At 49.7% G+C, this 15,561-nt stretch overlaps 1 protein-coding gene across 5 annotated transcripts in view; it reads right to left on the reverse strand.

The window, feature by feature from the left end:
* The window catches only part of LOC100121196 (zinc finger protein chinmo), a 62,887-nt gene that overhangs the window by 35,961 nt on the left and 11,365 nt on the right, over positions 1-15,561 (reverse strand). For 3 of the 5 annotated variants that reach the window (XM_001604736.6, XM_003427082.5, XM_003427081.4), the window contains exon 2: positions 3,492-3,722. In XM_001604736.6, coding sequence (XP_001604786.2) covers positions 3,492-3,722 — 231 coding nt within the window. Of the gene's footprint in view, positions 1-3,491; positions 3,723-4,781; positions 5,094-9,425; positions 9,633-15,561 lie in introns of those variants that run through there. The other 2 variants (XM_016982811.3, XM_031923805.1) reach the window with 2 other exon arrangements.

Consider the following 15,561-nt stretch of genomic DNA (forward strand, 5'->3'; position numbering starts at 1 on the left):
TAGCTTTTTCGACGTTAGATATACACACTATATGGGCCATGTGTGTGTGTGTGTGTGTGCGCTTTGTACGCAGGCGGACGCGCCTTCGTTTGGACTGAGGCGTCTCTCTCTCTCTCTCTCTCTCTCTCTAGCACATGGTAATTTTTATTTGCAGTGTCGCTCGGCGATGATGGACGATTTTTTTTCCGTTTTCTCGTAGAGGTACACGAAAATTGAATGCACGTGTCTTCGTGAATTTTTATTCTGAGAGAAAGAGAGCAGCGTTTCTTTCGAGACTGCGACAGCTTTATGACGGTCTGCTTATAGCGAGAGCTTGCAAAAGCAGCCGCTTAGGAGTTTTCGTCATTTCGGATATAGAAAACTGCGCCGCGCAGAGACGAGCCTTTAGTGGATCCCGCCTTGAAAGAGAGAGAGAGAGAGAGAGACGGGGGAACAAATTTTTCGAGCGCTTCGAATTAGCATGCGGGCTATTTTTGGAAGACTTCTAATCTCTAATGAGTGCTTGCGGCATATTATAATAACGCGAAACGAGTTTTCGCCGTTCGAACGGTTTTGAAAACTTGAAAAATTCAAATCAGCGACGATCGCGACGAGAATACGTGAAATTCTTCTCCATCCAACACGTATACAGTCGTCGATAGATTTCGTATTGGAAATTCGATCGGGTTACGAGTAGCTATACGAAGCATCAAAATATATCGATCCGATGCGTACAACGAGCCAAGCGAGCGGCACACTATAAGAGCTCCGAGTCGTTATCTCCAGCTCTAGATAAATATAATGCGACTTCTGTTCGCCGCCGCGGCGGTGGAATATCTGCTCGATTCGAGTAGATTTTCATTAAAATTTTATCAAATGTTCAATCACTTTTACATATTCATTGTTTACGCTAGATAAAGCATCGGCGAACGAAAATTCGCTCCTCTCGAAAATGCCTCTTCTCTCTTTCTCATACTACATATAGTTATACATTCGAGCCGGAGATTACTATTTTCGAGCATAAGTGTTTGGTCCGTATTCCGGGAATCCATCGACTCCACACACACACACACACACACGCATGCGCGCGCGCGCTCGACACGATCCCCATAATTAATTTCCGATTCCCGAGCGAGTAGCTTTTCGTTATACATAAAACTACTCTCACTCTCCCGTCTACACCTCTGTATAACATTATACAAATAATTCACAGCGTTCATATAAGCGCGTGCATATGCATGAGAAAAGCGCCGTAAAGATTCATCGCGTTTTTAGGGAGGACCGCACTGAGCGCGCTGTACCCGCCCCCTATAACACTAAAACTCAGCGCCAGTGAAATCTCAAAAGAGGGCCGACGACGGGCTCTACATGCGGCAAAAAGCGCGTACGCGCATGTATGCTCGCGCGCGCGAGAGTGACATCATGCGCGGCTTTAGCCGATGTGTGTGTGTGCACAAGGCGTACATTCGAGCTGACAAAGAGTTGGCTTTTCTAGCCGCGCGCGAGCATGCATCGAATACGATCGGCGCTGCTGGCCCCTTCTAACATCCGCGGCCGAAGCGCTGTTAGATCTAACTGTAACCCAGACCTACTTTGACTGCTTTTGGTCGCCGTTCACCGACGCTGCTCTGCTGCTGTTCGCTGCTTGCCCAACCTCACCTTCTCCGCCGCCACCGCCGCAGCAGTCGTCTTTATATTGCCTGAGAGAGCCGCCTGTTAGGTTTTTCGCTTCTCTTCTCAGTCGAGATGGATGTATTTCAGTTGGGAGAGCCTTCGCCGGGCTTCCCACGAGGTTTGAATTTACCAGGCTTTTTCGATGCCGCCGCATTATGCAGCGTGTTTTCGTCGAAGAGTTTCGCGGCTGTATTGCTGGCACGACTGGTTTTTCCGTCATTGTTAGTTTATCGCTCGCATGGAGAGTTATCAGTTGTAAGCCAATTATCGCGGTTTATCTCTTTGCTAGAAGTCGAGAGTCTGCGGGTGGAAATAATTTTACATGGACTTGCAAGTTATCGTGTGCTATTCCGCTAGAATTTTCGAAAAAATATGAAAATAAACGAAAAATCTTATCTATAAACTAAAGAAAAGTTGAGATGGAGTTAGACGAAGAAAAAGTCAGTTCGAGACTCGAATCAGTTTATTTTTCAGATACGCCCGTACTCGTTTAAAAAAAGTCTATGAAGATATCAAATCGCATAGCCGCTTAAAATTGCACAGTCCTGTTTATCAACAGTCACAGAGCCAGCGATCGAGAGAGAGAGAGACAGATAATGTCACTTCTATATCGGCTTCCACGTGCTACGCGAAAATTCCTTCTCTCTCTCTCTCTCTCTCTCTCTCTCTCTCTCTCTCTCTCTCTCTCTCTCGGTTCCTCATAAATTACTTCCAGCTCTCTTGGCATCAAAAGCTTAAGAGTGAAAACAACGTGGAAATACGTGTGCACGAGCAAAAATTGAAAAATGTGTTATTTCACCGCCATAAAAATTTCCGAGAATCGTCGGCTCGATTTTTTTTATTGCTACACACCGCCGATTTATTTGTCATCTCCCTACAAAAAAAAAAACTGTCGCTTCACTCTCGAACAATGCAGCGCACCTGTTTTTCCACTACACAAACAACAGCACACTACACACTGCGCGAAAAAGGCCTCTCGCATGCACTCGCATCGGATCCGCGAACGCGACTGCCGTCGAAATGGCTGGCACTCTCGGCTAAAACTGCACCGCCTCGCTGGGCGTGCTCTCCTCTCTCTCTCTCTCTCTCTCTCTCTTGCTTTCGCTGCACTTGGCGCGCGCGATATTTTTGCACATCGAGATTCGCCAGTGCAGCCGGCGAATACGCGCGCTCGAAGCTCGCCATTGGAGAGGAGGCGGCCGCTGCGGCCAATCCTCGAGCGTTGCAGTTCCGCCGAGTATATGCAGTTGCACACCACGTGGTCACCCCCCAGATGCACCGGTTGGTCGTCGAGACTCGTGCCTGCAGTTTTGCTCGTTTTTCGCGCTAGTAGTAGCGATCGCGCGATGGTCGGACGCGCGCTCAAGGAGTCGCGAACTCGGCGTGGTCAGACGCGAGGGTTATTTAATTTTTTTTTTAATTTTAATTTATCAAAGCCAGACGAGGAGTTTACGGCTTGCATCACCCGAGAGCTCGAGGTAGAGAGGTGCCGCGCGCGTTAGATCGAAAAGTAGCAAGCGTTGCGAAAAAGAAAGCGTTTTGAACGACAGTAAGTGGTTAGCGGAGTTATTCTGCATAGTCATAAGGTTGCGCCGCGTAAAGTAGTGCAAATCCCCGGAGCGCTGGGTGAAAGTCGCGCCGGCTGTTGCAAAAATGCGCCGTCCTACTTAGAGGCGCGCGTCTATTTTCGAAACTAATACGTCGCTGCGGATCTCCCGTTAGTTCAGGCTTTGCGACACGATCTCTTTTTTTTTCCTCGACGCTTCGCCCTGTTCTCTCGCTGGTAATCGGTTCCAATATACATTTGTATGAATGTGATAAAAGCGTATGCAACTTACCCTCGCAGAAAAGGGTGACATCGGTGAGACTCTCGCTTTTGAAGAGATTCGAGAAGGCCGTGGCTAGATTACTGCCGAAACTGTTCCACTTGAGGCAGAACTGCTGTTGATGAGAGTCCATAATGCCACCCCTTGGCCCGACCCCGTGACCTTCGCCGCCACCCCTATCGCTGCCGCCCTCCACTGTGGAATTCCCCTCTCTATCGCACCCGTGCCCGACTGCTCCTCCAGCTGCAATGCGACAAACAAAACAAACAAACAAACATTATTCATCATCCTCTACAAATGCACTTTATCGATGCATGTACAATATACCATAGTTTCCTCTCTCACAGAAAGTGCCCCCCCCCCCTCCTCCCATCCGAAACCACAGCGACTGGTTAAATTCAAAAAGGCCAAAGCCCTCCCGCGAGATTTATGTACTCCGCGAATTCCACGAGATACGGCTTTTATTTCCTCCAAAAGACCGCGCCGCTGCACGAGCGAGCGAGACGCGATCTAGCACCTTTCTAATAAGTCGACGGCGCGTCGCGCGTTCCACTGACCTCAAAAGAGCGAAAAAAAAAACGAATAGACGTACAGCCGAACGTCGCCGCAGTAGATGTATTATGTACAGCAGCAGTGGTCTGATGGCGCGCCGTTACGAGTAGCAGATTCCTCGCCAATTTAAAGTCCGCCCGTGCAACATTCTAATCTTGCGGTATCTATCGCGCGATGCTCGAACGGTCTTGCGACCGGGGGATTACCTTTTCGTAACTGAGCAGAGCTCGGGCTGGAGATTTTTATAGCGCGAGCGTCGTTCGGCTGTGACTTATAGAAAACGGATAGTTGCGGTGGTGAAAAGACTCTTTTAATTTCGGGCTGTCGATACCATCTACAAGGGAGCTTTCAGACGCAGAAACTTTTCCAAACGCGTATAAACAATTTTGAAAAACACGCAGACTGCAGTCGATACAGTCCAAACCGAGACCGAATACGGTTATCGACAGTTGTATCGCCTTGAAACACGCGTCACGTGTGTCCGTTACCCCAGCCCAACTTCTACACGGTAAATACGAATATTTGTCTTATAGTTGGTGTATTATTGTCATTCAGCGTACGCATCGCTCGGAGTTGATGCGATTCGCGCCAAACATATCTCTGCGACGGAGGACACAAAACAAATAATTACTCGTCGTCGCGGCGCGAGTTTAAAGTTCCCCCGAGTGAAATTTTGGAAATTCCCAAAGCGCACAAGGTTGTGAAAATCCGAAAATCGGTATAGCGTACAACAAGAGGGGGGTCACCTACCGGGCAAAAGCGAGACCTCTTCCAAAGGTCTCACGAAGCGACGAGGGGGTTTCTTCCTGCGCTGAGCCGCGTCATTCATTACCCGGGCCCGTGCTCCTCATCTCCTCCGGCACTTGCCGATATTCCAACCCCTGAACTGGCTTCGAGAGCCTTCCTTCTCGAGCAACGTTACAACGATCCGCTCAGAGTCACTCTTCCGGATTTGCGAGTAAAAGTTCGGCAACACTCGCGACACTTCACTGTTTTCTCTCTCTCTCTCTCTCTCTCTCTCTGTCAATCGCTCGATAAGCATAAAGAACCACACACACTGTACGATCGATACCGACTGGCAAAGTACTCGATGCAAAGTGTAATTCACTGAGAACGCTGCTTAATTCGAAGAAGAAGAAAAAGGAACACTGATGGCTAACGAACTTGCAGTATCGCTGCGCGTGTACCAGTAGAAAAGAGCAGCTCCGTACAGAGAGCGTATGCGCGCTGCAAGTGTTGTGTGTGTCTCGCTGTTCTCGGCACCGCGTCGGCCGACCAAATGGAGAGGCGCACACCGCGTGCGTACGGCCGACCTCGTGGCGCGTGGCGGCAGCGGCGGCCGAGAGAAAGAGAGAGAGAGAGAGAGAGAGAGCGCAGCTATAGCTTCTAGCTTCGAACGCGAGTAGCAGCACGGCAGCAGCAGCCGAATTTTCGGCCCTCTCACTATACGTATATACTATAATACTACTATGGGGGGGAAGGCGATATTATAGTACGCGTCGCTGCCGCGCTGCGCCTAGAGCGCGGCGAGTATAGAGTGTGCCGGTTATATGGGTCATCCGCGACGATGCAAATGCTCTTTGTCGACCACTCAGGAGGGAAGGGTTATATAGTTGCTTTTGCGCTCAGCTCCGCGTTATACGGTGGGAGTATAGACCGCGCGCTTGGAATTATAGACGCTATGGGAGACGCGCAGCGGCGAACAATGACTGCACGCTCGGAGGGTCGACGTTACGTGTAATTCACTTTGGGCGAATGGTCAAGCAAGCGTAAGGTGTATACGCCACTGCGTCATTATATTCGAGAGAGGTGCATTCGTGCCCGGGAATTAGGTCGAGCTGTGTGTAGCGGAGCTTTCGTTTTTTTTTTCCTTCTATTTTCTATGGTAGAGAGGAAGTGACGGCGATGCGCCGGGCTATGCATTTTTTATGGGCAGAGCCGGTGCATTGCGGTATAGGCCCTTTTTGTCGCGTACACTTGGAAATTTCGTTGTATCTCTGTATATACTCTGACACGTATCTATTTCGTCGAACACTTGTCTTTGTCTTTCCCGCGTCGTCTTTAGCCTCTTCTAACTATAGATGCTACTCTCCGACGCTCTTCTCTTCTTTGTCTCTCTGTCTGCGATTCGACTCTGATTCGAGTATTTTCAACTTCGCGGGCGCGCGGATCATCGGAAGTATGGATTTAAAAATAAGCACAGAAGACACCGCGCTCGACGCATTATATATTATATTCCACTTCGCGCAGCTAATGCCCCACGCCGCATCACGTCTATTTCTAGCGCTGAAAAAGTAAATAGTTCCATAATTCAGCAAGTTCAGGGCAGCGCTATACGAGAGCGAGTCCCATAAAACATGATCAACTCTCCTCGCCGTACGTCATTCCTCGTCGCGTCCGTCCTTCCAGAGGTGTACATCATGCATATATGCGCGAGTTGCCCCCACCACGAGCGACTCTTACGCTACTCCGTATTAGCGCACGTGTCGCATCAGGGCCGCGACGCATTCCGCGGTATGGTACCAGCAGCAGCAGCGGCTCGATTCTTTGTGTACTGACGGAGTCGTCTCAATGCCGCGCGCGACGATTTTCCATGCGCCGCTGGATTTTTCTCTATGCGAACTGACCTTTGCTCTACTTCTCCGCTGGATTGAATAATCGGAAGAAAACAATGGCTGTATGTGCAATTTGAATGAAAAATTTTAGGCTGCTCGCGTTAGTCGATCGTTAAGAGAGTAGAGCGTAGAGCCGCATTTATTGATCAGATTAAAAATCATGTAGATGGAGTATACACAGCGGCAGCACAGGCAGCGCGGTATAATACGAGATTCGTCGATAGAAGTGTGACAGAAACAAATGTCGAAGCTCGAGAGAGCGAGATAAACGGAAGGAGGCAGAGCATATAGAGATGAGAAGCCGATAGATCGCGAGAGACGAGAGGAGGCACACAGTGACATAACACTCGGAGAAGGAGGAGGTGGTCCTCGCGCGAGCGTTAATGGAGAAGGTAAACGCCGCGCTACTATGTAAGTCACAAACACACACGGAGCAGCAGCATCGATTTTCGGTGTTCCATCCGAGTTCAAGGTGACGTATGGAAATGAGGAAGGCCGAAATCGGCCGAACGTACTTTGTAGCAGTGTTGACGCGACTCTATACACCGTCTTCTCTTGTCACAGGGAGATATCTCCGCGAGAGGAAACGTGGGAGAGAGAAAAAGCAATAGCCTCCTTGACATTCATCGAAACGACCACACTACACTCGCGCTTATGCTCGTCGCTCGAAATGTGATTCGCAACGTTATACGGATCGGAGATCGGCGTGGAATAACTAACCTATCTTCTTCTTTTTCCCGGGAAGTCGGCTTTACCATGTATCGCTGCCAATCAGCTGGACGACGATTTTGCAAAGTCCAAGCAGCCGCGCAGCGAGTAGAACGAGCGGAGTACTGCAAGACCGCGGTGGAACTAGAGGAGAAGGAGCTGCGCCATCTGTGTTGCAGCATCTACTATGGTAAGGTAGTTTCGCGCGGTCTTTGCGCTCCTCTTCCGCGACGACTCGGCGTTGAGTTCTCTGACGTTGTGAAAAATGGAACAACTCGCTAGCGACGCAAATGTTTTTTCAAAGTGCAGTCGAACTCTAGAATCGATATATTGTTCGAACAGAGCGATAAGATGGATTGTTTGAGATACGTCGTAGATCGATTAACCGCGAACGGAATCGTAGAGGCGATGTACAAAAACTATATAGGTACTTTCGAGTCGAGTCATTGCGTTTCACTCGGCGAAGCCGTACCGGCTTTCGTCATAGAGTATAATCTCGATTATATACTTGTGTTTTCTTTTGCGACTAACAAGGCACGTACATACGTTTCCTATAGAAAAAGCACCAGTGCGCCACCTGTCTTCGCCAGCCAGAAGCTTGAAAGCCGAAAAGTCGAAGAGGCGCCTTACAAAAAAACTTCTCAATTCGTTCTTCTTTTCATTGAGAAATCGGTTAAAAGTCGATTCACGCGAAAACAAAGTTTATCGGAGCGAGAAAGAGACGTCGAATTGGATCGCAAGCCCCCACCGGACAAAAAACGCCGGGCATCCTCGCAGACGATTCCAATGACGAAATGATTCACGCGATGATACACGCACGTATGGATCCGCGCATAAACAGACGCATCTGCTGCGCCAAAGTGACATCATCCCGGGCTGTCCAAATCTCGCACACGCACACGTATACACACGCGCGAGTTCGAATGTATCGGTGTAGGCAAATTAAGCGACGGTATATGCGCTGTCCCCCGGCGTGCAAAGGGCGCTTCGGATCTTTTCGACGCGGACAATATGCTGCAATCATGACGTACTTCCTCGCCGGCCTTCGGCTCTCTGTGTGCATATTATAGTGTGTACGCCACGAGCGGTGCGCCTTATCAGCCGAGAGAGAGAGAGAGAGAGAGAGCGGCCTAATTATTGTCGAATCTTCGTAATACGTGCACTGATTATTCGATCTAGCCGCGACTGTTGTGGTGTTTATACTTTGTAATTTTTTTTTTTTCGAAACGGGAATTCCTCCACCAGCTTTGCAAATATTTGATTTCCCGCGAATATCTGTACACTAGTGTTCGTAACGTGCGATGACATAACGAATCCGTATTTTTCTCAAAAAGAGAAAAACGCATTTGTTTATCACGGCGCGATTATTTGGCGTAAAAGATTCTATTTTTATACCAGAGAGGGTACACACAGTGCCGATGTAACGCGCACAAAAATTGTGTGTGCCAGTCCTCTATTCAAGGCTCGCGTGTATTTTTATCCGAGCCTATACTTCACGTATATATATACCATTATCGTCGCACTTATCACGCCAGCGCCTCGTTTTTTTTTTTTTCGTTCTCGTCTCTTTTTTTTCGTACAACACCATATTTATTACAGCACCGCTCGTGACTCCGTACAGCACAGTTTTCGCGAAGCCCGTACACTCACGCGGTTGTGTTAAAAAAGCGCTCGCGATTGTAAAATTCGACGATCAATCTTCCTGGATCTCTCTTATCAAGACGAGCGTGTGTAAATAAAAATGTGGGTCAAGCAAATGCGCGCGAAAGAGGCGATACACAGTGGAGTTGAGGAAAACGATTTTCATAAAAATGCATAATAATCCGAGAATGGTAAGAACGTTGCAAATGAGAGTATAATGTAGTCTCGAGTCGATTTCGCAATAAATATTAATTGTTTCGAGAATGAAAGAGAGACGCATGCAGTGTACAGCATAGCGAGTCACGCGCGCAGTTAGTCACCGGGAAGGAAATAACAAACTGCATCGGTAGAATGCGCGCGACCTTCGCACGCCCATCAGTCGAAAATCGGCCGGAGTTTTGTTAGCGCAAATAAGAAGCAGTGATGTTACCTTCCAAATTCAGCAGCAGATCGTACATCGCCCTGTCGCCTCCGTCGATATATCAACCCCTGATGCCCAATACTACCGGCCGCCTCTTCGACAGCAAAATCGCTTGGTCGGAAGGATTAGAGAGAATTTCACAAGCAAATAAAGAAGAAAAAAATAACACTTTCGCTATAATATACGTCGATGTATATCTCCGAAGAAAAAGTACGACTCGACTGTGCGGTCGATCGGGAGCATATCCAAGCCGGCGTATCCGGCAAAAATTTTGGCGAGCCTGCACTCGCGCAGTCAAATCTATCTCCCTCTCTCTCTCCCTCTCTGTTTCTTTAGAGAACGCGCGTGTGCACAGTCAACAGCGCGCGGAGAGCAGCATAGAGTTTCGCGCGTGCGTGGGGATCATCGCTGCTGCGGCGGTGTTAGAGGGGAGGCAATTTCGGGCACGATAGGCGGGGAAAGGGAGGGAGGGAGGGAGGTGGAGGCGGAGGAGAGGGAACAGCACCGGCTGGCTCAAGGTCGCCGCGGGGCCGCACGCGCGGCTTTTGGCTCACGCACACCATCGCCGCGTCCTCCTCACAGTCAGTCGGCATCGCGGCGTCGTCGTGCACATGCGCGCGTTCTCTCTCTCTCTCTCTCTCTCTCTCTCTCTCTCTCTCTCTCTCTCTCTCTCTCTCTCTCTCTCCTTCTGCCTTGCATCGCTCGATTCACGCGAGACGACGCCGGTGCGTATATAGCGAGTTGGGACAGTACGAACAGAGCGAGCGATTAGGAGAGAGAGAGAGAGAGGGGGGGGGGAGAGAGAGAGAGAGCGATATCAATTTCGCGTGTGTATAGTTTCGGGCTGCGTTTCGTAATGAGCGTCGCGATCCCGACCGACGTAAGAGAGAGGGACTTTTGCGTGGGTGGCGCCGCCGGCGATGCAGTTAGATGTATACTGCGCGATGCGGAAAAAAACGTTATGGAAATTTGAAAGAATGTTTAGACTGCTGCGGAGCGTCGCTTCTTATTTTTTTTTTTTTTTTTCATCATGAAATGCGGAAGTGGAGGAATTTTTATATGCGTCCGCGGCTTTCTCGAATAGGGGGATACTCGGCTACGGTTGTAATAAACGCGTGTATAACATGCGTGCGTGATTATTAAGTGCTTCTGGATCATCGCGATAAGAGAGTTTGCAGATAGTAGTATACGTACGCGGCAATTAATTTTTCATGCGCAGAAAAACCCACGCGTGCGCGTGGCGTTGATGACTATCTATCCGGCGCGCTTTCGATGCCATATATAATACACACAGAGCCCGAGCGACATGTGTAATTTCGAGCCTTTGATTATCTCCGCAATTATTGAATTAGTAAACTTGTTTTTCGCTATATAGCGTGTACACGCGATTCGCGACAGCGTTGTCATTTCATTTCGGGACTACAGAGAGTCGCTTTCGAAATTTCGAAAAAATTAGAAGAGTCAAAAAAACGTTCGTTTCTCAACGTCCCGCATTGATCACTCTGTTCACCGTCAGTCGATTATTACAACTAACCGCTGCATTATACGAGCCACCGCCCAAAACTCAACGCGAACCAAAACAAAGTGTGTACCAGTAGCAGTATAGAGAGAAATCCGCTTCGCAAAAAGAAAGAAGGAGAGGAGAAAGCTCGAGAGGGAGTAGCAAAGTCGCATTGTTAGAGCATGAATCCCGGGCGCAGATGATTAGGTTTCTCCTGCGGTCGGCGACGGGCATATATGCGTATATACAGCAGCGAACACACACACATATATATGTATAGTTGGTTGCATGCCGCGGTTGCGTAATCCCCTTTCGGCCGAAAACTTTCTGTGCTGCCGCCGCGAGCCTCCTTTTTTTGCGCGCGCGCGGGAGAGAAGAACGTTTGGAGGAGTTTTATATATAGCTAAGCGGCTACCCTCGCCTCCTCTCGGATTGTCTCTGCGCGCGTGCAGCTCGATCTTTCTCGATCGGCTCGTTTATTTATTTTTTTTTTTTTCGGTTGCAAGGCTGCGAGAAATTGCCACGTGCGTATACGGAAGTTATGCAAATCGGCTGTATGTCTGTGGGTAGTTTTTTGTTGTACGATAATAAAGCAGTGCACGCATTGTCCGGTGCAGGATGATGAATAACACTCCGGGCTTTTTACCGTCCGCTGTTCCGAGAATCGAGATTCCAGTTAAAAAAACGAATGCGTTTATTTTAGCGGCGCGCGCGAAGTTCGCGCTCGGTTTACCTATTATGTCAGGCGGGGAGAAGCGTTATGCAAGCTTTTTTATAGCGCGAAAAACTTCGGTTTACGCATCGCTCCGTATATCTACTCCGAACGCTCGAAAAACAAAGAAGTCGAGTATAAGCGCGTTATATACCCAGAAATGCAATTGCTCACCGCGTAGAACACGAAGCAAAAAGTCCCTCGTCCGCAGGGGAAATCCAAAAAGTCCTCCGGCCGTAAAATCCGCTCCGTATAACATATTATACAGTGCTATAGGTATAACACAGATCGGGGCAACCTTGTATCCTCACCTACGACGCAGGCGATTCCCGAAAGCAAGGCAAGGACAGAAGGGTAGAAGCTAGAGAGGCCCATATATACATGCAACGGCGCTCTGTGTATCCGGCCGCGAGTGGATGCTCCAGCGGTGACGTCAGCAGTCCCGGGATTTTTCGGCAAAACAACGCGCGCGCAAAAAAAACAACGCATCAACTGCAGCGGCAGCAGTGATTCATCGTTTCGCACACACACACAGAGACACACGAATAGGAAGCGTGGGCCATGCTCTCTTCTTCTACGCGTGCAGAGAAAGCTGGAGGTATACGCGCGTGTATAATATAGGATAATTATAGGACGCTCTCTCTCTCTCTCTCTCTCTCTCGTTCTCTCTCGCTCGCTTCGGTTTTGGCCGAAAGTAGTCTCTTTCTCCGACTCGCAACCGTCGATCACTTCTGCGAATCCCCCGCGCGCTACTCGCGATCGCGCGCGCGCGCGGCGGCGAAATAAAACGCAGCAGCTCGCACGCCTACTCCTCTTTCGCGCGTTTCTTCTTCCTTTTCTCCGCAGCCACTACACACATACTTGCGCGCGCGCGCGCGCGAAGCGTAAATATTGCACAATGGCACTGGCGCCTGATGTGCCGCTGCAGCTTTGCCCCTTCGAAAAAATGTTGTAGAGCCGAAGTATCGAAAAATCGCGTCTTCCTCTTGCTGCAGTGCCCGTAATAACGAGGCAGTGTATAGTAGCGGCTCGTCTGTTGTTCTCGAAAGTCACGCCGAGCCCGCGAAATCGGCCGCGCGCGCGTGCAGTCGCTATGGCGACGCTACTGCGCCTACTGCGGCTCTCGAGGCCCGGATATGTGTTTGCCTATATACTGTACTGTGCTAGCCACGGGTGTTTTAATTCTTTCGCGTTGCTCGGTGCACACTGCATGGAGTCGAGTTATTTTCGCATTTCCAGAAACTGATCCGAGCTCTCGCGCACATATTAAGCGACGCGTCTGTGACTACTGCAGCATTCGCCTTAGGGCGAATCCATAAATTTACAAAACTCGACAGGCTTATCTCTCTCCTGCGCGCGACCCCCCCTTCCGCGCGCGTCAATTAAGCGAGGTCCTCGTATAATGAGCGCAACGAAAATAGATTTACGTAAGACGCCGAGCAAGAGAGAGAGAGAGAGAGAGAAAGCGTAGGACATAATGAAGGATCCCATTATTAGCATCCGTGCATACAATATCTGCGTAGGGCTGTGAAATCTGCGTCTCTGTGCCCGTGTGTGTGTATGTACGTGTGCAAGGAAGGGAGGAAAAGACGGAAGCTACTGCCGGACTGGGGGGGTTGCGGAATGGATGACTTGGATCGCGCGCGGGGAGGAGAGAACGCCGGTGGTACTGTATACACACAGCATGGGGAGCGAAGCTACTGCTGCTTTTCACTGCCGCTCGTTTTTCGCGATGGGAAATTCAGCCTGGGCGGATGACTCGCGAGAGAGAGAGAGAGAGAGGAGGGTGCGTTTTCTTTCAATTTTTTTCTCAAAGCTCGCGAGCTTTTGTTTAGCTTTCGATTCGGCTGATGAAGATTCTTCATAGAGGCGGCGGAGTAGTTCGCGCGGTGGTTAAACGGAAATTGCAGCGGCGCGTGTACAGCATGTAGCATTTAAACTAACCCATCAATCCCGCAAGACGCTTCTCTCCCTCGCGCAGCGCGTTAAATTCTCGTCGCGTAGCTCGAAGAATGTTACACAGCCTATACCGCTTGCGCGATCTCTCTCTCCTTCCGAGACTTCATCCCTCTCTCGGCGTCCTGCATCCATCTCTCTTTCCCTTACACTCGATCGCCCTCTCTCTCTCTCTCTCTCTCTCTCTCTCTCTCTAGTATACGCCAGGGGGCGAGCGAGCACACAGTCAATACTGCAGTAGCAGCAGCAGCCGCAGCAGCCACCCCTGATCCGCTCGTTCTCTCTCTCTCTCTCTCTCTCTCTCTCTCTCTCTCTCTCTCTCTCTCTCTCTCTCTCTCTATCCTTACCCTCTTCTGCAGTAGCAGCAGCGGCAGCCCCTGCACACGACGACGCACTTACGCAGACGCACAGCGCGAGCGAGATAGCGCGTAATTGCCGAAGGGCGTTGCGGGAGAGAGAAAGAGAGAGAGAGAGAGAGAGAGAGAGAGGATAGAGCAGCGGCAGCCCTGCAGAGAGAAAGAGTATAAAAAGGGGTTGGTGCGATAGAAATTCTGATGAAAGCGCAGATTCTCGGCCGAGGCGAGAGACGTCGAACGCGGGGGTGGTGGTGGCGGCAGCGGCGATTGAAAAAAACGAAGAGCAAGAGAGAGAGAGAGAGAGAGAGAGAGATGAGCGTAACGAGGAAAAAAAGCGCTGATGCTTTTGACGGTTTTCCTTCTTCTTCCGTTCGGTTCTAGCTTTCTCTCTGCGCACTCGCGTGCGCATGTGTACGTGTGCTTTTTGTTAGCGAGCGTATATATGGAAAGAGAGGGGAACAAAAAGAGTTCGGTCAGGTCGAGGACGCGCTAATTAAAATCGCCGAAAACTTTTTGCTCCCCGTCGACGCCGTTCATTTTTTCATTCTTCGCTCCGCTCCTCGCAGCCGACGTCGTGCTCGTCCTTTTTCTCATCGATATGCCGCGCGTATTATATACGTACGGAGAGCTGCGGCGGCCGGCGAATATTATATCCGCGGCTTTTCCGCGTCGGCGTACGAGCTTTAATTGATTTTTCCCTCCGCATTGATGCGCGCTATAGCGTACGCGGATATCGTGTGTGTTGGAATTTGGAGCACGTTATTTCGAATAAAATATGCATGAGCCGAGCGAAACAGTTTCATTCACTCGGCGTATGTATACGTGTAGAATATTTTGCCAGAAGTCCAGTCCGTTGAACTGTAAACAACTGGCTCGAAACTATTGCGCGTATTTACCTATATGCGCTCCGCCCCCGCAGCGTATTTCACTTATTCCAAAGCTCGCGATTGTCGACGTCCGGCCTGTATTATTGGTTATTCCGCCGTTAACGGTTATAAATTATTCAAACAAATCTGCAGATGTCACAGCCACCTGACACGTGTTATACGGATAATAAAGAAAACCGCCGTCGAAAAACGTCACACCCCAATCAACTAATGAATACACATTTTACACATACACAGACAGCGGCCGATAGCCAATCAATCAACTCGACACCCGGCTCGCGCCGACGACACACCTTCATAATAATGCATAATACAGCGCCATCAAAGCGCACCAGCTACCTCGAGATCCTGCGCTTGATAAGCACCACACACACACACACACACATACACGGAGCCGACGACACAAGGAAGTAATAAAACTCGGCGGAGAAGAAGCCAGTTCGAATAATAAGATGCATTTCGGTTACGCGCTACGCGCATAGCTGTTTCCTGTTCAACTACTCGCCTAGAGAAGGACAGAGAGAGAGAGAGAGAGAGAGAGAGAGAGAGAGAGAGAGTCGGCTTTAAATGAAAACCGGTAACGCACGAGCGCCGCGACGACAAGCAGTAAGCATAGTAGCGAGAGGGAGAACGAGAACGGAAGAGAGCATAGTCGTACATCCGAACGGAGTAAAGTGCCCCTCGCGCGCGCGCGCGCTGCAGGTTTCTTTTCTCTTGCGGATACATCTAGGAG

The sequence above is a fragment of the Nasonia vitripennis genome, chromosome 2, assembly GCF_009193385.2.
Source record: "Nasonia vitripennis strain AsymCx chromosome 2, Nvit_psr_1.1, whole genome shotgun sequence".
Taxonomy (NCBI): domain Eukaryota; kingdom Metazoa; phylum Arthropoda; class Insecta; order Hymenoptera; family Pteromalidae; genus Nasonia; species Nasonia vitripennis.